The 24116-nt window shown below is 48.9% G+C and overlaps 1 protein-coding gene across 2 annotated transcripts in view; it reads right to left on the reverse strand.

Moving 5' to 3' along the window:
• Positions 1–24116, reverse strand: part of STRIP1 (striatin interacting protein 1) — a 788574-nt gene that overhangs the window by 252172 nt on the left and 512286 nt on the right. For both annotated transcript variants that reach the window (XR_005747039.1, XM_040337599.1), the window contains exon 13: positions 16520–16591. Coding sequence is in view for 1 of the 2 variants with exons in the window: in XM_040337599.1 (XP_040193533.1) it covers positions 16520–16591 (72 nt within the window). In the remaining variant the exon portion in view is untranslated. The remainder of the gene's footprint in view (positions 1–16519; positions 16592–24116) is intronic.

A 24116-nucleotide genomic window follows, 5' to 3' on the forward strand; every position in this document is an offset into this window, starting at 1 on the left:
ACGACTGCTACGTCTTCTTTGGGGATAAATGGAATAAGTCTGCGTAGTAGGCGCATCAAATGATGCGCCCCGCTGACTACTGACCCTATTTGTGCGTCCATTGTCATGAAGGTGTCAAACGTGACTCCTAGACTTTTGACTTTGGAGCTAGGGGAGATGATTTGTCCCAGAATGGGCGATGGTGTCCAGTTTGTTGCCAGTTGACTCTTCCGACTGGCATCAAACATAAAGAGTTCTGTTTTCGCGCTATTGAGTTTAAGATAACTCTTAGTCATCCAGTTTTCTATTGAAGAGAGACATTTCTCTAATCTGAGATGATGATCCTTTTTGTGGCAGATGCGAAAATACAGCTGCGTGTCGTCTGCATAAGAGTGATAGACTAGTTTTTGGCTACTGATAATATCAAAGAGAGGACGAAGATAGATATTAAACAGCACCGGTGATAGGGGGGATCCTTGGGGGACCCCACATGGCACCGTGCGTTTTTCTGACGTGAAAGATCCCAGTTTCACTGTTTGTGATCGGTTTCCGAGAAAGGAGGAGAACCATGGTAAAGCATCTTCTGTGACTCCGGCGACTTCTGCTAGTCGTCTCAGTAGCAATTTATGGTCTACTGTGTCGAAGGCTGCGCTTAGGTCCAGCAGAACCAGGAGACACGATTCTCCTTCGTCTGCGGCCTCGAGCGCATCGTCCCATATTTTTAGTAAGGCCGTTTCTGTCCCGTGTCCGGGACGGAACCCGGATTGAAATGGATCCAGTAGGTTGTGGGTATCCAGATGCTGTTGCAGCTGTTTTACCACCACTTTCTCCATTATCTTGGACAGAGCATTTAGACCTGTTATGGGACGGTGGTGAGTTGGGTCCATAGGATCCAAATTAGTTTTTTTCAAGATCGGCAGGATTGTGCCCTCTTTCAGCAGGGAAGGCACTATGCCTTCTTTAAATGACTGATTTATAAGCTGTGTGATTGGAGGCGCCAGGATGTCGGCACATTCCTTCAGTAGCTTGGTGGGAATGATGTCATTGGGTGCTGTGCTGTTGCGCAGCGCACCAATGATATTTTTGGTGGTATCGATGGAGACGGGTTCCAGAGTGAACTTAGTTGATTGTAGAGGCTTTCTGTCGGTGTTTTGTAGTTGATTGAAGAGGGGGCTGAGTGGAGTATTTTTTTGCCGAATACTTACCCGAATTTTTTCAATTTTGTTGATGAAGAAATCCGATAGTTCATTGCAGAACTCTTGGGTGTCTGAAGTGGGGACTTCAAGACATCCCGGATTCATGGTCTGGGTGACCATCCTGAAGAGTTCGCGTGGGCGATTCATTGCGCTGTTAATCACCATGGAAAAGTGAAGTTTTTTGGCTTTGAAAATTTCTTTGTGATATCGTGTTGTTACTGCTTTGTAGAAGTTGAGGCGGTCTTCTGAAGGACTTCTTTTCCAGGCGGCTTCCGCCCTTCTGCGCTCTTGCTTCAGTAGCGACAGCTGGTTATTGAACCAGCTAGACTTTTTTTCCCGGCTGCGGACTTTGCGCTTTGGTGCTGCTAAGTCGGCTGACTGTAGCAGAGCTGCATTTATGGCATCCAATGTATCTGAGGGTGCTAGCTGAGGAGGAATAGCCCCAATTCGGTTTCCCAGGGTAGATCTGAAGAGTTCCGAGTGGAGCTTCTTCTGAGATCTAGCCCAGTGTATTGTCACCGGCTTGGGTGCTTTCATAACTAGTGGAATTCTGGGAATTATGAAGCTAATTGCATGGTGGTCTGTCCATGGCAAAGGTTCATTACCCAAAATGTTTATTTTCAGATTTTGTCTGAAAATTAGGTCGAGTGTGTGACCTGAAGCATGCGTGGGTCCGCATATAAGTTGCTGAAGTCCTATCCCTTCCAGGTGGTCGATGCAGGCCTCCGCGATGGGATCCTGTGAGGAGTTGGCCCACAGATTGAAATCCCCGAGCAGCAAAAGATGATTGCTGTTAAGGGAGTAAGCGGATATGAACTCTGTTAATGCTGGTAGCAACTGCGATTTGGGCCCAGGGGGCCTATAGCAGAGGAGAATGTGAACGGTCTCCTGGGAGTGAGCTTGAAGTTAAAGCGTAAGGGTTTCCATAAAAGGTAGAGGATTTTGAAGGACCGGTTTAGTGATTGCAATATGAGACTTATGAATCACCGCCAGGCCTCCTCCTCTTTGCCCTATTCTATTTTCCGTTAAGATGCGATAATTTGCCGGTACCAGTTCTCCGAGAATGGTGTTGCAGTCGTCTGACAGCCAACTTTCTGTAATAAAGAGGCAGTCTAGATCGTTTTGTAGTAAGAAATCATGGATTTCTGATCGGTGTTTTACTGCCGATCTAGTGTTAAGCAACGCACATGATATGTGCTTGAGCTGTGTTGAATGGTTGAAATTTTTGATGATCGATCGACGATCGAATCTCAAAAGTTGATCGGATTTTAAGGCTTTTGTGGTGACGGCAGGTAATATTGTTGCGAATTGTCTCAGACCCCAAATGGTTTCTGCAGAGTATCGCAATTTAACCATTGTTGCCAGTCACCGTGGGCGGGGGTGCGGGTGTTGGGTGAGAGAGGATTCGCAGAATCCTTGCTCGAGGGAGTTTTTGGTCCAGAGGAAGGCAAAAAAACCCTGGGCAAGCTGGCCAATGTGCTGCGGCAGGGAAAAAAATTCCTTCCTGATCCCTGAAGGCGATCGGATCAAACCCTGGATCAAAGACTGAAGGCTATGGAGGGGAAAAAGGGGGGGATGCTGGGTGTCACTGCTGCTGGGGTGTACCAAGATGGCCGCCAGGCAAAACACAGGACCCAGGCTGGGGGGGCTGTCAGCTTGGTAAAAACAATAATTTTACCGATCAGGTTGCTGAACAGGGGGTGGAGGGGACCTCTAGGGGTGCGGGGGCGAAAATCCAGAGAGAATCTGCACTATTGGTAGTAAGTGCAGGGAGAACGGTCGGCGCGCCGGTACGCCGCGGCTGAAGCCGCGGACTTTCCTGAGGTGCGGCGGCCGCGAAAAGGAGCAGGCTGGCGCGGGCGTGTAGAAACGCCGAAAAGCGCCGAAAATACACCCAGGGGGGGTGTCTGGGGGCCACCACAATCGTGGGTGGCCGTGCAGGCGGCGATGCCGGGCGAAAAGACGGGGCAGAGAGCCGCAGAGTGGGGTCTGTGTGACGGCTGCCCTGAGAAGGACGGCCGTCAGTGGTTCCCCAGGATGTCAGGCCCTGAGAGGCAGGGTCTTACCTGCGGAGAAAAGATGGAGTCCACGAGGAGAGAGAGGAGCTGGTTCCTGGTTCCTAGGAGCTGTTTCTTGTGCAGCGCAGGTATGGAGAGTCTGCCTAGCTTCTGACTGCCAGGTCTGGGTGAGAGCAGGCTCGTAAGCGGAAGGTCCGAAGCACCCTACTCCACCGCTGACACTGACTGACTGACTGACTGACTGTGTGTCACTGAATGAAGATCCATCCATCCGGCGCAGCAGCATCCCGGACCTCCTCTCACTGCTGGGCACAGCCCAGCGAATGAGCGGCTGAAGCTGTGACATTTCTTATATAGAGGAGGCAGAGCCACCCGTCACGTGACCCCGCCCCCTCTGACGTACCCTCTGCTACGTCACTGGGGAAGACCAAGAAGAGGAAAGACCTAGCAGGTTAAACATACCTAGACATGTGTACCAGCAAGGAGACCAAACTTCAATACACAGTGAGCCCATAAGGCAGGCCCAATCCCTGCATTAAAATGAAAGAGCTCTCAGTAACACCTGTTATCAGTTCAAGATTCAGCAATGCTGCAAACACTTCCTTTAGTCTGTTTAATATTAGTAAACAGAGTGACGATACAGACACCCTGTTACATTCACATGTGTGATATATGCTTTTCAGAAATGCAAATTAACCACATACCTGCAGAAAATAAATCAAGACTGTAGAGCCAGGCTTAAATTAAAAGGAAGGCTTCAGCCAGCCCAGCACCTGCTATCATCATTAGCAGTATTGCAGACACAAACCACAGAACTTCAGTAATGCAAGTTTAACCCTATACTTGTAGCAGTAACTGAATAGAATTGTGTACACCATGTGGTGTCTTACCACCTGCGCTTCATGTCCAAACAAAATCCAATGAATGTCCATCCATGGCGTCATTATAAATGAGCAATCCCTAGAGACCAGACGCCTTCACCCCCATCTTCCTGGATCCTGCTGGGGTGAGGCCTCCCCCATTAGGCGTTCAGGACTGCCTGTACAGCGGGGAGCTTCGTCACAGGAGAGGCTTTGAACCTGTGCGGCTTGGCCGGAAGTGTCCAGCAAGGTGAGGGAAAAATAAAAATTCCTGCTTTCTTAGCAGCAGCATAACTGCCTGTAGCAGTGAAGGAAAAAACAGAGAATGCGGTGGTAAGGGAGGAGACCTACTTTTATAGTATACTGCTGACATCAACAGTATGCTGGATTGTTTTTTTTTTTTTTTTTCGGTCTGTACTTACCTTTTTCCGTCGTTTTCACCCGGCTTCCCGCTCCCCCGGGGAGTAGGCGTTCCTAAGCTCTGCATAGATGATTGACATGCGCATCATCACCTTCCGAAAATGTCCGAGTGGGACTCGGCACTTTACGGCGCCTGCGCAGTCAGCTCTACATGGCAGGCGGAGGCGCCATATAGCGCTGTAAAGAGCCGAGTCCCAGTCGGATATTTTCGGAAGGCGATGACGCGCACGTCAATCATCTAAGCAGAGCTCCCCGTCGGGGAAAAGGAGCGACACGCCCACTCCCCGCAAGGAAGAAGACCCGGAAGTGCAGCTGAAGACAGGTAAGTGTACACATAAAAAAAAATGACAACGCTACAAGCCTTTATTAAGGCTACAGATCGGTTAGCCAAAAAGTAAATTTTAGGATGAACCCCCGTTTATGTCTTGACAAGTGGGACGTTCCCAAGCAGTGTCAAAACGAGGAGTGGGAAATATATCAGTAAAACCAATCTTAACTTCACCCCAAAACAAGCAGAGCTCCTCAAAAGAGGAGGTGCAACTTTAAACAGTCGCCTGCAAAAAACCTAGCGGCCGAAAGAAGCATCAGAAGATGCACTCACAGCAACCATGGAAATTCTGGAAAGAATGTGAACGGACGACCAAGTCGCCGCCTCGCACACCTGAGACCGACGCATGCTAGCGGACCGGAAAAGGGGGGCCCGCCCCTTAACATAGGCAGAACATAGGCCTGTATGACAGCCTACCTGATCCACCAAGAAATGGTGGGCAACGAGATTGCCAGTCCCTTTTGTGGACCAGACACCAACACAAAAGAGTCAGATCTTCCAAAACTGAGCTGTAGCAGGCTAGTATACCCGCAAAGCGTGTACCACGCCTAAAGTATGAAAGACAACCTCCGTAGGATGCGGCGGCCGAGGACAGAAGGATGTGAGAAACAAATGTCCTTATTCCGGCGAAAAAGTCAAAACCACCTTCGGAAGAAGGGAAGGTCGCGGACGCACCATTACCTAAGACTATGAAGGATCAAACATGGCAGCTTGCAAGACAAGAGCGCCAACTTAAAGGGGCCACTTCTGAGATAGTGTCAAGAGAAAATCTCTCTGATGTTTCCAAAAGGAAGATTCCTGAGAACCGAGAGCACCAGAGTCAAAACTCATGGGGGAAGAGATGGGCCAAGGGGGGAAGGTATAGGACAAGCCCCCTCCACAAAAAAGGTACCCACCAGGGAACGGCCGCAAAAAGGCTACTGAAAGAACACAGCCAAGGCTGAAATCTGCCCCTAAATGGTACTCTAAGCCAATTTTTGATCCACCAAGCTGTAAAAACAGCAGGCCGACGGACCCCGAGTACATCCGTGGACGTCACTCCATCTCTTCGCACCCAGAGATGTAGGTCCGCCAGACCCGACGGTAGGTCCACTGGAAGAAGACTACCGTGCCCTCAGCATTGTTGAGGTGACCGAGTCGGACAGACCCCGGTCCCTTAAAGTCTGGCTTCCAAAAGCCCTGTTGAGCAAGTCAGTGACTGTACAACAGGAGGAAGTATGGGACCTCGAGACAGAAGGACCTCCTGCCCTGGCAACCGCCAGGGTACCTCTGCTACCAGGCGGCCCGAAATCGGTGCACCAAAGATCTGGAGCTATTAAAATCATTGGGATTCCTCAGCCTCCACTCTGTGGAGCAGCCGGGGAAGCCACTACAATGGGGGAAAGGCAAAGTCGCCGAGACAGACCCCACAGGGCCACCAGCGCAACTTGCGTGTCTGAACCACATCGCTAGATCTGGCCAAGAACCTTGATACCCCTGCGGCTGAGACGAGTGGCTAGGAGATCCATGCCCTGCGAGTTTCACCTCCTGCAAGGGAGTTGACTCCATGTGCCAAGACCAGTTGTCCTGGTTCAACATCAGGCGACTCCAGAAGCCCGCCTGCCAGTATACCTGATAGCCCGAAGCCACCGGCGTGGCGTTGTCAGGTTGAATCAAGATCGGACGACCTTGCAACCCCCTCGACCATGAGGAGAGGCATAGCCTGACCGCCCACAGTACTAGGGCAAGCAATGGTAGACAAGGTCTACGGCACCTGGTATTTCCAGGCGGACTCCCACCCCACTAGTTACCGAGATCCGACGAGAACGGGCGCATATAGGGCTGTGTGGCCGTAGGTCCACTCAAGTCCAGCGACTCTGGGCCGACTGGACCCCCCAGGCGCCCTCACAACCCTAGAGGTTGGCGTCCGTTGTAATCTCCACAGAAAGGAAGCAACCACCTCCCGGACCTAAAAGTCAGGGATCTCAGCCACCAATTCAGAGAGACACTGACTAGGTGGCGCACCTGAATCTGATGATTCAGAGACCAGAAATTCGTACCACTCGGACAGCATTTCCCTTTGGAAAAAAAGACATAGGATTTTCTTGCAAACGGAGAGACCGATTGCGTGATGTCAATAATCACCACCGACTGAAGAGTCTGCAAGTTCTCCAGGGGAAAAAAATAAAATTTCTCCTCAAGGCACTGGGCCCAAAGGGAGCCATATGTCCTTCTCCTTTGCTAGGCAGAACAAAACTGAGGCTGCAGCTGCAGTGAGGAGGGTTATGTCTGGAGGGACCACCCCCTGGGTGGGGCTGTTCAACTCTGTTAATGTAACATTTATTTAATGATCTAACATGTTTCTGCCCTGTAAACAGGGAACATAACCCACTTGTCAAGAATTAAGGAGCTGTATCCGTCCATGGACGATAAGAGAAATAGGATTTTTGTACGCACCGTAAAATCAATTTCTCTGAGTTCATGGACGGACACAGCAGCATTGACCTTAGGGTTATATATCCTTCCCTTAGGCAGAAAAAACAGCACTTCCAAGCGTTAAAACACTTCTCAGTACAGCACCTCCCAGGGGGTGAGTCCCCCGGGTACATCCCACTCTCTTGCATCATGCAGCCTCAGTTCGTAAACAAGCAGTACAAACAAAGGAGGGGTGGGTGCTGTGTCCGTCCATGAACTCAGAGAAATGGATTTTACGGTGAGTACAAAAATCCTATTTTCTCTTCCGTTCATGGACGGACACAGCAGCATTGACCTTAGGGACGTCCCCAAGCAGTGTCCAAAAATTTTGAGGGGTGGGAAAAACACAGCAAACCAAGCTTCACCCCAAACAAACCAGAGTTCCTCAACGGAGGAACTTCAACCTTAAACTGCCGCCTGTAAAACCTTGCGGCCAAAAGAGGCGTCCGAAGATGCACTCACATCCACCTTGTAAAACTTTGTGAAGGTGTGGATTGACGACCAGGTCGCTGCCTTACACACCTGTAAAAACGGACGCTTGATGGCGGAAAGCCCAAGAGGCACCGATCGCCCTGGTCAAACGCGCCGTAACCTGAAAGGGACGCGCCCGCCCCTTTAGGGCATAGGCCTGGAGCACGATCAGTCTGATCCACCTAGAAATGGTGGCTGACGAGACCGCCAGACCCTTCTTAGGACCAGTCACCGACACGAACAGTGAGTCCGACTTCCAAAACGGAGCCGTAGCAGACAAGTACACCCGTAGGGCCCGAACCAAAGAATGTAAAGTGGCCTCCTTCGGGTTTTTCGGCCAAGGACATAAGGATGGCAAAACAATGTCCTCATTAATGTGAAAAGCCGAAACAACCTTTGGAAGGAATGACGGCTGCGGCCGCAGCACCACCTTTTCCTCATGGATGACCAAGTAAGGAGCCTTGCAGGACAAGGCCGCCAGTTCAGATACTCGTCTGACCGAGGTAATTGCCACCAGAAAACCACCTTCTGGGACAGAGTCAACAAAGGAATGTCCTCAAACGGAGCTTCTTGAAGCACCGAAAGGACTAAATTCAAGTCCCATGGAGGCAGTGGATGGCGCACAGGAGGGGCTACATGCCGAACCCCCTGCACAAACGTACGCACCAGGGAGTGCGCCGCCAAGGGTCGCTGAAAGTAGACAGCTAGAGCCGAAATCTGACTCTTAACCGTACTTAAGGCGAGAGCCTGATCCACTCCATGCTGTAAAAACAGCAGAATCCGGGACATCACGTATGCCATTTCATCTCTTCACACATGGCGATGTAGGCCTTCCACGAATGATGGTAAATCTTTTGTGAAGTAGACTTCCGTGCTCGTAACATGATAGAGACCACCAAGCCCGACAGGCCTCGATCCTTCAGGACCTGGCTCTCAACAGCCACGCCGTTAAAGCCAGCGACTGCAAAGCAGGGTGAAAGATCGGACCCTGCGACAGAAGATTTTCTCGCCAGGGGATGTCTGCCACCAGACGCACCAGGTCCGCGTACAAGGGACGGCGGGGCCAATCCGGAGCCATCAGGATTGTTGGTATCCCCTTGGCTTCCACTCTGCGCAGCAGGCGAGGAAGAAGCTTCAGAGGAGGGAAGGCGTAGATTAGGCGATAGTGACCCCATGGTGCCACCAACGCGTCCGACTCGTCCGCCCACGGATCCCTTGACCGGACCACGAACCGTGACACCTTCCGATTGAGACGGACGCCAGAAGGTCCACGTCTGGAATGCCCCATCTTTGGCACAGACTCTGAAACACCTCTGGGTGTAGCGACCATTCTCCTTGGTCTAGCGTTTGGCGACTTAGGTAGTCGGCTTGCCAGTTCAGCACCCCCGAAATGTACACGGCCGACAGAGCGTATCTTTCGGCCCACCGAAGGATGTGCGTGACTTCCGACGCTGCAGCCGAGCTCCGTGTGCCCCTCTGATGATTGACGTACGCCACGGCCGTGGCGTTGTCGGACTGGATCTTGACCGGTCGGTACTGTAGACCCAGAGACCACTTGGAGAGACACAACTTGATCGCTCGGAGCTCCAGTACATTGATTGGTAGGCGGGACTCCTCATGAGTCCAGCGCCCCTGGGCTGACTAGACACCCCAGACACCCCCCCCAGCCGGAGAGGCTGGCATCAGTCGTGATGACTGCCCAATGGCACGGCAGAAATGATTTTCCGGCCCGAAGTGCCTGAGACGTCAGCCACCACACTAGGGAGGACCTGACCAGGCGACTCACCCGAATCTGGTAATCCAAAGACGAAGGGAGCTTGTCCCAACGTAACAGAATCTCTTTTTGCAATACTCGAGTGTGAAATTGGGCATACGGCACTGCCTCGAAAGAGGCCACCATCAGACGCAGCACACTCATGCAAAAGCAAAGCGACGCCCATTTCTGGGTCGTCAACCGCTGCACCGCCGACTGCAATGTCTGTAGTTTTTCCGTTGGGAGGAAAAAACTCTAGCCTCTGAGGAGTCCAGGACTAACCCCAGGTATTCCAGCCGCTGGGACAGTACCAGTACCGATTTCTGGGTATAGCCAACCGAATTCTCGGAGGGTTTGACTGGCGATAGACACGCCCTCTTCCAATTCTGAGCTTGAAGAAGCTCTCAGAAGAAGGTTGTCCAGGTATCCTACGATAGCGATCCCGCGCTGCCTCAGCAGGGCCAGAATCGGAGCGAGCACCTTGGTGAAAACCCGTGATGCCGAGGCCAGGCCGAACGGGAGACCCACAAATTGAAAGTGGTCCTCCCCGATCGCAAAACGCAGAAATCTCTGGTGTTTTGCGCATATGGGGATATGCAGGTACGCGTCCTTGATATCCAAGGATGCTAGGAAATCCCCCTGATGGATCGCTGCTACAACTGAGCGAACCGACTCCATCTTGAATTTTTGCACTTTGACAAAACAATTGAGGGCCTTGAGGTCCAGTATTGGACGGACCCCTTCCTTCTTGGGGAGTACAAACAGATTGGAACAAAACCCCTGAAACCGTTCCGTTGAGGGAACCGGTACAACCACCCCCCTGACCAGCAGATCCTGGACAGCTCCTGACAGAACCTTCCGGCGACCCGGAGGAAGCTGGAGGTTGGAGGGAAAAAATCAGTTTGGTGGGCAAGAGAGAAACTATCTTGTACCCAGAGGAAACTTCTTCGCAAACCCAACGGTCGGAAAGAAGAGACCTCCACCGAGCCGCGAATTCGCGAAGCCCTCCCCCCACCTAGAAGCCTCCGGTTCAGACTCCATGCTGACCCACCTATATATGCCGCCCTAGTACTGCAAGGCAGGACCCACAGGTCACCCTCCCAGCCACAACAGAGAGCAGGGGACCCCGAGGAGACTCACCACCCTGACCAGAGTGCAGCGCTGCTGAAGAGCTGAGAGCGCTGTTCGTGCTGTGCCGTCCCTCAGGAAGTATTCTGCGGGCTTTGGCACCGTTATTTCAGGCACTAGAGGCCAAAAACTTTTCTAAGATGGCCGCCAACATGCAGAAAAACAGCATGTGGGCTACAAGAAAATGGCCGCCGATACATAGAACCGTGACCCCGGTAAAATGGCGGCCATACACGTGTTTAAAAACCCCATAAACACACAGCAGAACACAGTACAGCACACACAGCACCCTAATGCAATAATAAAAAAATAGCACCACACAGCAGTACAGCCCCCCGGCAGTAACAGAGCCCCCCCAGGCGGACCCCCCACCTCACAGCCGCCACCCAGAACGGGGAAAGAGGGAGAGGAAGGGAAAGAGGAAAGCAGGGCGAACCCTCAGTCGACCTCCCCAGGAAAGCACCAGCCGAACCACCCTGCCAAGGCAAGGGGATACTACTTACCCATCCTGCGACCACCGGCTGGAGGCATTCCAGACAGAACCAACGTCCGCTTGTGGCATGGCCGTCGGCTCGGCACACTGACTCAGCCATAGAGACCGGTCATATGTGCGCCCTGTAGCATATAGCTCACCGGCCGCCCCTGGAGCAATGGGGCATGTCGTGGACGGCCTAGCTAAAGACACATGGCCGAACATGGGGGGACTACAAGGATCAAGATTCAGCCTGTCACCCAGTCGACAGTTGATTGTAGATCCCAGGATCCAAAAATGCAGGAAAAATTCAAATAAAAGCAAAAAAAAGATTAAAAAAAAATCGCAAAAAATCTCCAGAGCACATGGGCTCCAGAAGGGCCATGTCTTCTCCTAACGCTAGGCAGAATAAAACTGAGGCTGCATGATGCAAGAGAGTGGGATGTACCCGGGGACCCGCCCCCTGGGAGGTGCTGTACCGAGAGAAGTGTTTTAAAACTTGAAGTGCTGTTTTTTCTGCCTAGTCTCTCCTGAAGGAAAGGATATATAACCCTAAGGTCAATGCTGCTGTGTCCGTCCATGAACAGAAGAGAACGAAACTTTGTTTTATAAACACATAGTCACGTTGCACATAGCTCCCATAAGGTTTTGCAGATAGGTTGCTCACTTTTGGGCCCTATTATAGGGTTAGCTCTATCCACTTATTTAGATATTTTTTGGCATTTTATGCCTTTTACTTGATTGCAGCAAACCAAAACAAGGTATTTATTTTGAGAGAAATAAAAAACCTTTTTTTGCGCCGGTAACACCCCCCCCCCTTTTTTTCGAATACCCACTTTGTCAAGATTGCTGCTGTGTCTATCCAGGGTCAGGGTCGGCGGATCCTTGTCTCGCTTCCACAGTATCATCCTCCCCTGATGGACCTGAAGTGGGTGACCGGGCTGAGCCATTGTCTGCATCAGGCATTGTAGCTACTTCCAACACTCCAGCCTCTGCATACGCCAACGAAGGACGATTTGGCTGCAGCATTAGCTGGCTTGGAGGGTAGGATAGCGAATATGTTTGCGTCCTCCTCCCAGGTCAGAAGGAAGCACGATAGGTCCCCCCTCACCCACCCCAGGTCCCTTAGGGATGCAGGAATGGGTAGAGGATGTTGAATCACTTTTGGGGGACCAAGTAGAGAGGGAAGAAGGCTCCTTTGGGGGTTCAGCCTTCCAAGAACCCTCCTCAATCTTGCAATCCCAGAGGTTGCTAGTTCAATTTCTTATGGAATTGGTCCATTCGGGATACAAGTTGCCCCTGGAAGAGGCGGCTGAAGTTCCCTTTTCAGCTTTGGGTTCTTCAAAGCCCCCTCAGGGTTCTCACACATTCCCTATGCACCCATTTCTGGAGCAACTTATATATGCAGACTGGGATTACCCAGATAGGCATTGTATTCCTCTTAAGAGATTTTCGCTTCTGTATCCTGATGGAGGAAAAATTCATGAAGAAGTGCAGTGTAGCAGCCATGGATGCAGATATCTTTTCCATGAATAGAAGTCTCACTTGTCCAGTAGACAATTTTCAAGTTTTTACCAGCTAGATCTTTAAACACTTGAAAATTGTCTACTGGACAAGTGAGACTCCTATTTATGGAAAATATAGCAGCATCCATGGCTGGTACACTCCACTTCGTGAATTTTTCCTCCATCAGGATGGAGAAGCTTTCAAGCAATGCATCCATCAGAAGTTGAGTCCCCCACTCTCCTTTACATCACAGTGCACCCCCTTACTTTATGCTGCTGCTGGGAAGAAGCTGGATGCATTGCTTGAAAGCAGAAAGTAAGGGTCTGGAGGAGGACCAGAGGAGGGCTGGAGCTCTCCGGCAGCTGCAGGAGAGGAGCAATGGCCACATAAAATGGCCTGGAAGGCCGGATTCGGCCAGCGGGCCTTGTGTTTGACACCTGTGCTCTAGGCAATCGCAACGGCATCTGTAGTCAGGTTCAAGAGCTAAGCCTCAAGGCCAAGCCCAGGGGGCAGAAGTCGGCAAAGCTGAATTTCAAGGCCTCCTTGTGAAGGAGCGCCCCCGCTCAATCGAGTGGGGGGAAGGCTCCTGCAATTTGCAGGGGCTTGGCAAGGAGGGATCCAGGACAGTTGGGTCATCTCCATAGTATCTCTGGGATACAAACTAGAGTTCCGAGAGTTTCCACCATTTCGATTTCTAAGATCGAACGTTCCCAGGGACCCAGTCAAAAGAGGGTCTTTAATTCAGGCGCTGGACCAATTGATGTCTCAGGCTGTGATCATAGATATCCCCTTAGAAGAGCAGGGAATGGGCAATATTTTCACGATACCAAAAACCAAATGGAGATGTCAGACCCATTCTAGATCTCGGAGATCTGAATCGGTTCTTAAAAAGGTCCGCTATTTTCGAGTCAATCCGGACGGCAGTATCCACCCTGCAGGGAGAACTTCTAGCGTCAATAGATATCAAGGATGTACACATGCCAATTTTTTCCGCTCTACGGAAGTTTCTGCGGTTTTTAGTTTGTGGCCCTTGCCCTTTCGGGTTGGCAACAGCACCCCGAGTATTTACAAAGGTTCTGGCTCCACTTCTGCCAGGGGCATAGCGGTAATGGCATACCTAGACGACCTGTTGCTTATAAGTTAATCCGTGGCACGGTTAAACCAGAATGTCGTCAGTACCGTCGAGTATCCTTAACCTACAGAAATCAGCCTTCCAACCAGTAAGGAGGCTGGAGTATTTTGGTCTGGTCATAGACACAGCCCAAAAAAGAGTGTTCTTACCTCAAACAAAGATCAGCGCCATAAGGGAGCTTGTTCAAGTAGTCAGAGTAAGGAAAAATCCTTCCATTCGCCTTTGCATGGGACTGCTGGGGGAAGATGGTAGCTTTGTTTGAAGCCGTTCCCTATGCCCAGTTCTATTCAAGACTTCCAAAACATTATTCTGTCTGCCTGGAACAAGAAGGTTCTGGCCTTGGATTATCCTATGCACCTGGCTCCACAGTCTCATGTGGTGGTTGATAACCAAGTATCGGCAGAAGGGAAAAACCTTCCTACCCGTTACTTGGAAGATAGTAACGATGGATGCCAGCCTCTTGGGCTGGGGAGCAGTCCTGGAAACAACCACTATTCAGGGGAAGTGGTCAGAATCCGAAAAGAGCTTGCCCATCAACATCCTAGAGATTCGGGCAGCATGTCTGACTCTAAAGGCCTGGACATTCAGATTACGGAATTGTCCTGTCAGGATTCAATCCAACAACGCCACAGCAGTGGCCTACATCAATCACCAGGGCCGCACAAGAAGTCGCACAGCCCAGGTAGAGGTGAACTATATTCGAGCCTGGGCAGAGGAGCAAGTTCCTTGCCTATCTGCAGTCTTCATTCCAGGAGTAGAAAATTGGCAGGCAGACTTCTTGAGCCACCAACAGTTGCTTCCGGGAGAATTGTTTCTACATCCCGAAATTTTGCCAGAGATGGGGCACCCCAGACATAGATCTGTTGGCATCCAGGTTCAACAAGAAGCTGGACAGTGTTGAGGACAAGGGATCCACTCGCATACGGGATAAGTGTGTTAGTGATTGCATGGGATCAGTTTTCACAAATTTATGCATTTCCCGCAGTACCGCTACTACCGCAGCTCCTACGCAGGATCAAGGGCGAACGGAATCCGGTGAGCTCATTGCCCCGGCGTGGCCCAGGAAATTCTGGTATGTGGAGATCGTGAAGATGGCAGTAGGGGTCCCATGGACGCTTCCATCTCATCTAGACCTGCTTTCGCAGAGGCCAGTATTCCATCGTGCCTTACAAACTCTAAATTTGATGGTTTGGCTATTAAAACCCACATTCTAAGGAAACGGTGGCTTTCAGGTTCAGTGTTAATTACCCTGATTAATTCAAGAAAGCCATCCTCCTGGGCTATTTATTATAGGGTCTGGAAGGCCTATGTTTCCTGGTCTGAAGAAAAAGAATGGCACCCTCGGGAGTATGTTATAGGAACAATTCTGAGATGAAGCTAGCCTTGAGTACTATCAAGGGTCAGATCTTGGCCTTATCGGTATCTTTCCAGAAGCCACTCACTTCACACTCTCTGGTCCGGGCATTTATACAAGGAGTAACACATATAAATCCACCAGTTAGCTCACCCTTGTGCCCGTGGGATTTGAATCTGGTATAGTTGTTTTTACAACCTTTTGAACCGATGCGCCAGGTTCCCTTAACCCTTTTGACAAATAGTTTTTTTTGGTTGCGCAAGAAGAGTTTTAGAGTTGGAAGCTTTCTCTTGTAAAGAGCCATACCTGGTTATTTATAAGGATAGGGTGGCGTTGTGGCCCCACCCAACCTTTTTGCCAAAGGTAGCATCTAGTTTTTATCTAAATCAAGATGTTTCCCTACCTTCCTTTTTTCCAAAACCATGTTCTGCAGAGGAAAGGTCATTGCACTCCTTAGATGTAGTGAGAGCAGTGAAGGCCTATCTGAAAGCGATGGTTCAGATAAGAATGACTGACACTTTGTGTTGCCAGAAGGCCCCAGGAAGGGACAGGCAGCGCCAAAAGCAACTATTACAGGATGGATTTGTCAGACTATTATTCAGGCTTTTGGTTTGAAAGGAAAGGTTCCGCCTTTCCAAGTTAAAGCCCACTCTACTAGGGCAGTAAGTGCCTCATGGGAAATGTATCACCAAGCCTCTATGACTCAGATTTGCCACAAACTTGGTCATCGGTACATACATTCAACCGGTTTTATCAGGTGGATGTAGGACAACAGGAGGATACCACCTTTGGGCGCAGTGTGCTGCAGGCAGCAGTATAGGTCCTCGCGTCTGATGGCGGTCTGCCTGATTTGTGTCTCTCTCCCCCTTAAATAGCATTGCTCTGGGACATCCCACATAGTGATTACTATAGCTGCTCTGTGTCCCGTGATGTACGATAAAGAAAATAGGATTTTTATAACAGCTTACCTGCAAAATCCTTTTCTTGGAGTACATCACGGGACACAGAGGTCCCACCCCTAATAATTGGATATACACATATTGCTTTGCTACAAAACTGAGGCACTCCCGGTATGGGAGGGGTTATAAAGGGGGAACTTCCTGTCTTGATTATGCCAGTGTCCAATCACCTGAAGGTGGCCTATTCCCCACATAGTAATAACTATGGCTCCTCTGTGTGCCGTGATGTACTCCAAGAAAAGGATTCATTTTACAGGTAAGCTGTTATAAAAAAATAAAACATTTTAAAAGCAAATTACATGTTAGTTTTTTCTCTGTATGGTAAAAAAACTAATAAAAACACAGCCATTATAGACCACTAAAAAAGCTGTCTCCAAAAAATTATATACAATTTATTGATAAATGGCCTGGTAATAAAGGGATATATACAGGCAGGTACTCAAGTGGTTAATCTACACCAAACATTCTCCTTCCTAAAATCTTACATACCCCTGATAGTGGACACTTCAAGAATTCCTCCTCTTGGCGAACTTGAACCTCTGCAATAGATGTATATTTGTGCTGTTGAAGAGGAAATGTATCAGTTATAACTCAATTTCTACAAAAAAATCCAGACAATAAAACAAAGCTTATTAAATGCTGCAACTCTTGAATGTAAGCTGAAATAAATAGTCTATACCAGCAGTGTTATCAGTGGTGAAATCCATGGCAAAATAATAGGCGATACCTGAATGCACCACTTAAGCCTCGTACACACAACCGGTTTTCCCGGCAGGAAAACTTCCAGGAGAGCATTTGGCCAGGAATCCCTCCCCGGGAAAAATAGAGAACCTGCTCTCTATTTTCCCGTCGGGATTTCCGGCAGAGGGTTTCTTGCCGAGAAAACAGGTCGTCTGTATGCTTACCTGTTCCATTGGAAACCCTGCGGTAGCATACAAGTTTAGTGTGGGGTGTAGCAAGATGGCGGCGACGGCATCGAATGATGAGCACCGTCTCGTCGTACTCAATGACGTCACTGCATTCTTGCCATTCAAATGAACGGCAGTTCTTTTTGATGGTCGTCTGTATGCATGCCAAGCTTGCTAGGAATCCCGTCAGGAAAACCAAAGTTTTTTCCCGACGGGAATCCCAGTCGTGTGTACAGGGCGTCACAGAAATATTAGCGAACTGGTCATATCATGGCAAAAGGGGGTGGCTGGATTCCAGATTTTGTAATATAACCTCCTTGAGTGGAAGAGTTTAGGAACCTGTGAACCAAGATAATGAAGCACCCCTTGGTGTCTAAGGGAATTTGTGTAAGAGAAAAAGACCCCCAATTTGGGGCAACAGATAATGTTCAGAACACAAAATGTTTGATGAATTCGATACAGAAAATACTATCTTGTCAATGTGTTATTCATTAAAAAAAATTGTGAAGGTTAAGGGTATCTAAAGAAATGTTAGAACCTGGACAAAATATGTCAGAAACTAATATCCCTAAAGTCGTGTAGGCACAGCCTTTGTGGGGTATAGAAGGCACCAGCTGTCAGCTATTAGATGACAGAATTCAGGTGCTTAGGATATAGCCACAACTCCCAGGGATTTCACTGATTTTTCCAGGGGATAAGCAAAAATAGGATTTTTGTACTCACCGTAAAATCCATTTCTCTGCGTTCATGGACAGACACAGCAGCCTTTGACCTTAGGGTATTATATCCTTCCTTCCAGGAGAGACTAGGGAGAAAACAGCACTTTAAGTGTTAAAACACTTTCCTCAGTACAGCTCCTCCCAGGGGGCGTGGTCCCCCAGGTATAACCCACACTGACTCAGCAGCTTTAGTTCGTAACAAGCAGTACAAACAGAAGGAGGGGTGGGTGCTGTGTCCGTCCATGAACTCAGAGAAATGGATTTTACGGTGAGTACAAAAATCCTATTTTCTCTTCCGTTCATGGACGGACACAGCAGCCTTTGACCTTAGGGACGTCCCCAAGCAGTGTCAAAAAAATTTGAGGGGTGGGAAAACAACACAGCAAACCAAGCTACACCCCAAACAAAACCGGAGTTTCTCAATGGAGGAACTCCAACCTTAAACTGCCGCCTGTAATACCTTGCGGACGAAGGAGGCATCCGAAGATGCACTCACATCCACCTTGTAAAATTTTGAGAAGGTGTGGATTGACGACCAGGTCGCTGCCTTACACACCTGTAACACAGACGCTTGATGACGGAAAGCCCAAGAGGCACCGATCGCCCTGGTCGAATACGCCATAACCTGAAAGGGAGGCGCCCGCCCCTTCAGGGCATAGGCCTGAAGAACAACCTGTCTGATCCACCTAGAAATGGTGGCCGACGAGACCGCCAGACCTTTTTTAGGACCAGACACCGACACGAACAGTGAGTCCGACTTCCGGAACGGAGCCGTAGCAGATAAGTACACCCGTAGGGCCCGAACCACATCCAGGGAATGCAAAGTGCCTCCTTCGGGTTTTTCAGCCGAGGACATAAAGATAACACAATGTCCTCATTAATGTGAAAAGCCAAAACAACCTTTGGGAGAAAAGACGGCTGCGGCCGCAGCACCACCTTATCCTTGTGGATGACCAAGTAGGGAGCCTTGCAGGACAAGGCCGCCAGTCCAGACACCTGTCTGAGGTAATTGCTACCAGAAAAACCACCTTCTGTGATAGAGTCAAGGGCTCTTTCGAATGTCCTCAAAGGGAGTGTCTTGAAGCACTGAGAGGACCAAATTCAGGTCCCATGGGGGCAGTGGAGGACGCACAGGAGGGGCCACATGCCGGACCCCCTGCACAAATGTACCATGGGTCCTTTGACCTGGCCACGAACCGTGACACCTTCCGATTGAGACGAGACGCCAGGAGGTCCACGTCTGGAGTGCCCCACTTTCGGCACAGACTCTGAAACACCTCCGGGTGAAGTGACCACTCTCCTTGGTCTAGTGTTTCGGCTTGCCAATTCTGTACTCCCGGAATGTATACGGCCGACAGAGCCGGAACGGACCTTTTGGCCCACTGAAGGATGTGCGCGACCTCCATCGCTGCAGCTGAGCTCAGTGTGCCTCCCTGATGATTGACGTACGCCACAGCCGTGGTGTTGTCGGACTGGATCCTGACCGGTCGACCCTGCAGATCCAGGGACCACCTGGCAATTCTCAACTTGATTGCTCAGAGCTCCAGTACATTGATTGGAACACGGGACTTCTCCTGAGTCCAGCGCCCCTGGGCTGACTGGGTGCCCCCCAAACACCCCCCCAAACAGACAGGCTGGCATCCGTCGTGATAACTGTCCAATGGCAAGGCAGAAACGACTTCCCGGTCCGAAGAACCGGAGACGTCAGCCACCACACCAGGGAGGACTTGACCAGTTGACTCATCCGAATCTGGTAATCCAGAGACAAAGGGAGCTTGTCCCATTGTGACAGAATTTGCTTCTGTAGCACTCGGGTGTGGAATTGGGCGTACGGGACTGCCTCGAAAGAGGCCACCATCAGACCCAGAACCCTCATGCAGAATCGAAGAGATGACCACTTCTGGGTCGACAACCGCTGCACCGCAGATTGTAGTGTCTGAAGTTTCTCCATTGGGAGAAAAACTCTCGCTTCCGAGGAATCCAGGACTAGCCCCATGTATTCCAGCCGCTGAGACGGTACCAACACTGACTTCTGAATATTCAGAAGCCAGCCGAACTCGGAGAGTTTGACACGTGATGGACACATCCTCTTTTAACGCTAAGCTTGAAGAAGCTCTCAGGAGAAGGTCGTCCAGGTATCCTACGATAGCAATCCCGCGCTGCCTTAGCAGGGCTAGAATCGGGGCAAGCACCTTGGTGAAGACCCGTGGTGCCGAGGTCAGGCCGAACGGGAGGGCCACAAATTGAAAGTGGTCCTCTTCGATCGTAAAGCGCAGAAATCTCTGGTGCTTTGTGCATATGGGGACATGTAGGTATGCGTCCATGATGTCCAAGGACGCCATAAAGTCCTCCTGATGGAGCGCTGCCACTACCAAGCGAATCGACTCCATCGTGAATTTTTGCACTTTGACAAAACAATTGAGGGCCTTGAGGTCCAGTATTGGACGGACCCCTTCATTCTTGGGGACTACAAACAGATTGGAGTAAAACCCCTGAAACCGTTCTATCGAGGGAACCGGCACAATCACTCCCCTGACCAGTAGACTATCTTGTACCCCAAAGAAACCACCTCGCAAACCCAGCGGTCAGAAAGAAGAGACCTCCACCGAGCCGCGAATTTGCGAAGCCGCCCCCCCACCAGAGACACGGGCGGGGGCAGACCTTCATGCGGAAGCAGGTTTGTCCACAGGCTTGCGGTACCAGGTGCGCTTCTGCCCTGCAGCAGGACTCTTAGCACCTTGAAAACTTTTTCCTGCCGCACTGGGCGGGTGAAAAAAACGCTTGGGGGTAGAAAAGGAGGGCCCTTGCTTACGGCGAGGCTCCCTGCCCTTCCCAGACTGTGGGAGCAGTGTGCTCTTGCCACCTGTGGCATCCTTTCTGAGAGGCGGTTTCAGGCACTGCGTCAGGATGCGCAGGAAGCTATGCGCCAGGAGGCAGAAATCGCACGGCAGCAGATGGAGCAGTTGGCTACCTTCAACCAGGCCTTCCTCTGTGTCCTTGGTCAGCTTGTTCAAGTGCTTGGAGCCAGTCGTCAACCCAGGTGACCATCCAGACAGTAATGCCTTTCATGCAGCACAGGACCTGTACCCATGTTTAAAAAAAATGCAATTAAAGGGTATTTTAAAGGTTAGATTTTATTTTCTAAATAGGTTCCTTTAAAGCGGGGGTTCACCCTATAAACCCAAAAAAAAATAAAATAATTTTCTTCTACCATAAAATCAGGCATTGTAGCGCGAGCTACAGTATGCCTGTCCCGATTTTTTTATCCCCGTACTCACCGTGTACTCGTACATCGAAGATACCGACTCCCCTCGGGGAATGGGCGTGCCTATGGAGACGGAGGATGATTGACGGCCGGCTCTGGCGCGTCACGCTTCTCTGGAAATAGCCGAAATAGGCTTGGCTCTTCACGGCGCCTGCGCATAGCCTGTGCGCAGGCGCCGTGAAGAGCCGAGACCTACTCCGGCTGTCTTCGGGGAGAGTGACGTGCCAGGGCCGGCCGTCAATCATCCTCCCTCTCCATAGGCACGCCCATTCCCCGCGGGAGCCGAAATCTATAATGTACGAGTACACAGTGAGTACGGGGGTAAAAAAATCGGGACAGGCATACTGTAGCTCGCGCTACAATGCCTGTCTCGATGGTAAAATCGTGTCACTGAGGGTGAACCACCGCTTTAAGCTAGTGCATTGTTAGTTCACTTACCTTTTCCTTACATTTCCTTTCTAAATGTTTTTTTTCTTTGTCTGAATTTCTCACTTCCTGTTCCTTCTAAGTAAACTTGACACCATCATCTGAGCTGTGTTTAGTCAGTCAGAACAACAAAACAAGTTTGGCGCCAGTAACAGAAAAGGTAATTTAAAAATTGGATATAAAATAAATCAGTCGTAGGCTACAATTGACAGAAAATTCTGCCGGGCATTGATAAGCAGCTATATGGTAAGACACATCAGGAGTGATGTGAAAAATGGTGAGCAAAACAGAAAATCCATATATAAAGCGCTAAATCAAAAACCATTGGTGTCCAAGCAATGATGAAATAAATGTAATTTTATTGCCAACGCGAATCCTTTTGGATATACAATTTATCCTCGTTATCCCCCAATGGGTTAAATGAGGGTCTAGAAATTTGTAATCTTCTATAGCAACACTTGGGTTGTATATCATTAACTTTTTACTTTTCTTGTTCATTTTTCCTCCTTCCCCTTTTATTCTTTGTCCCTCCCCTAATTTTCATTGAAGTTATATATCTCTTATTTAACTCAGCATTCTTAATTTGTCTAAGTCATACCATGTATTTTAATTATGGGTTTGCTGTATGATAAGAAAGTTTATTGGTTTGTCTGCTTTTATATCTATATTTTTTTTTTTATTTATTTTTTATTTTTTATTTTTACCACCTCAGCTTTTACCAAATCCTTGAGACCGGCTCATGGTTTGATGCGTCTTACGTCTCGTTTTGTGGTTTGCATCATGTGTGGTATATTTACTATGCTCCTTATGTTTTTTTTTTTTTTTTTTTTTAATAAATATAGGCCAACACTATAATAATGATGGTAATAGATTGTAACAATAGCTTACCATTGTGGCTCTATATTGATTAACACCCCCCCGCCCCCCCTCTTGGCTCCCCGGAATCTCCTAAGTTTTCCTTCGCAAGCTAAAACAATCTTTAACGTTCATTGATCATGAATAATATGTGACTCGCTCTAGGGAAGGACCCTAGCCTGGGGAATGTTATAATTTCCATGTTGCCGACATGTGGCTTGTTAGTAGCATACCCTAACTCTTTCTGCATAACTCCATGTTTTTTTATACTCCCGCCATTTTTCCCATTTTTCCCCATGTCCGCCGCTCGTCTCCAGGTGCCTATCCTTTAACTCTTCCAGCCTGTACGTTTCCTCCACTTCGTCTATCCAGTTCCAAACGTGTGGACTTTCCGTCTCCTGCCACTTTTTGGGTATAAGTTTCTTTGCGGCGTTTAGGAGATGAGGAATTAAAGACTGCTTATATTTTTTTTTCCCCTCTTGGCTACAATGAAAGAGCACGACCCAGGGGTCTTTCTTTAAGTCTTTGCCCGTAATAACTTTAATTTGACTCAAAATTATGTCCCAGTAAGTTTGTATTTTTGGGCATAACCACCAAAGGTGGGCCATCGTGCCTCTTTCAGAGCAGCCCCGCCAACACTCTGCGGTCTGATCTGCTTTATATTTATTTGCTTTGTCTGGTGTAATATACCACCCTGAGATACACTTATAGTTTGTTTCGGCGGTTCGTATGTCAATTGCGGATGAATGGGTAAGATGCATAATCCTCTTATAACTGTTTGTCCCTCTTGTGGTTCCTAATTCTCTTTCCCATTTACCTATGAAGGGTGCTTCGCTCCGTGAACCTATCTTTACCAATAATCCATATAATTTAGTGATAGTGCCCTTTGTATTCTTAGATTTACAAATCTTCTCGAGTGGAGTTAGCTCCGCCTCCGTCCGTAATGGACGGGGGAGGTGCCTCACAAAGTGATGCAATTGGGAGTAATGCCACCTATCCAAGTTCCAAAAATCCGTTTTGGATCTCAAATCTTCATAGGTCATTATCTCTCCCTCTTTAATAATATCCCCTAAATATACCGTGTCTACCTTAATCCAATTCCCTCCAATTTTATTTTCCCCTGGTGCAAAATAAGGATTTTCTTTAAGGTTCATTAATGGGGAATTAAATTTACCCTCTATTTGTGTCAGGGTCTTGTCCCACATTCTTAAAGTATCCCGTGTTAAATCATGTGTTTTGTGGTCTAGTACTCTGTGTTGTGCAGGAATCCAAATAATATTATTCAAATGTTTACTAGTTAGTGCTTTCTCAATTTGCACCCACCTTTTGTCCTTCCTATCCCGTGCCCATTCTACCGCACGTGCTAATACCGCCGCCTTATAGTAACTTTTAATATCCGGAACTGCCAGACCGCCGAATGGCTTACCCTGTTTTAGGATAGAGAGGGATATTCTATGCTTCTTATTTTTCCAAACATAGTTTAGTAACAAGGAATTAAGAATTCTCAAAAATTGCTGAGGGAGTGCTATTGGGAGCAATAAAAATTTATAAAGAATTTTTGGGACTACAACCATCTTTAGCATATTAATGCGTCCGATCCATGAAATGGGTTTATTAACCGTTCTTTTTAATTCGCTCTTGATCTCATTTAGTAGGGGAATATAATTTATTTTATACATCTTCTGGATTGTATTGGCCAGTTTGACTCCTAGATACTTTAATTCTTTGGTCCAGGGGAACACACAGATCTCCTTGACCCGACCTACCTCCTTTTTGTTTAAACTAATGTTCAGAATTTCAGATTTAGTTTCGTTAATTTTAAAATTAGAAATGGCCCCATATTGTTGCAACACTTTGGAGAGCTTTGGGATAGATTTGGCCGGATTGGTTAGATAGAACAAAATATCATCGGC

This window comes from Rana temporaria, chromosome 2, assembly GCF_905171775.1.
Source record: "Rana temporaria chromosome 2, aRanTem1.1, whole genome shotgun sequence".
In the NCBI taxonomy this organism is placed as follows: Eukaryota; Metazoa; Chordata; class Amphibia; order Anura; family Ranidae; genus Rana; species Rana temporaria.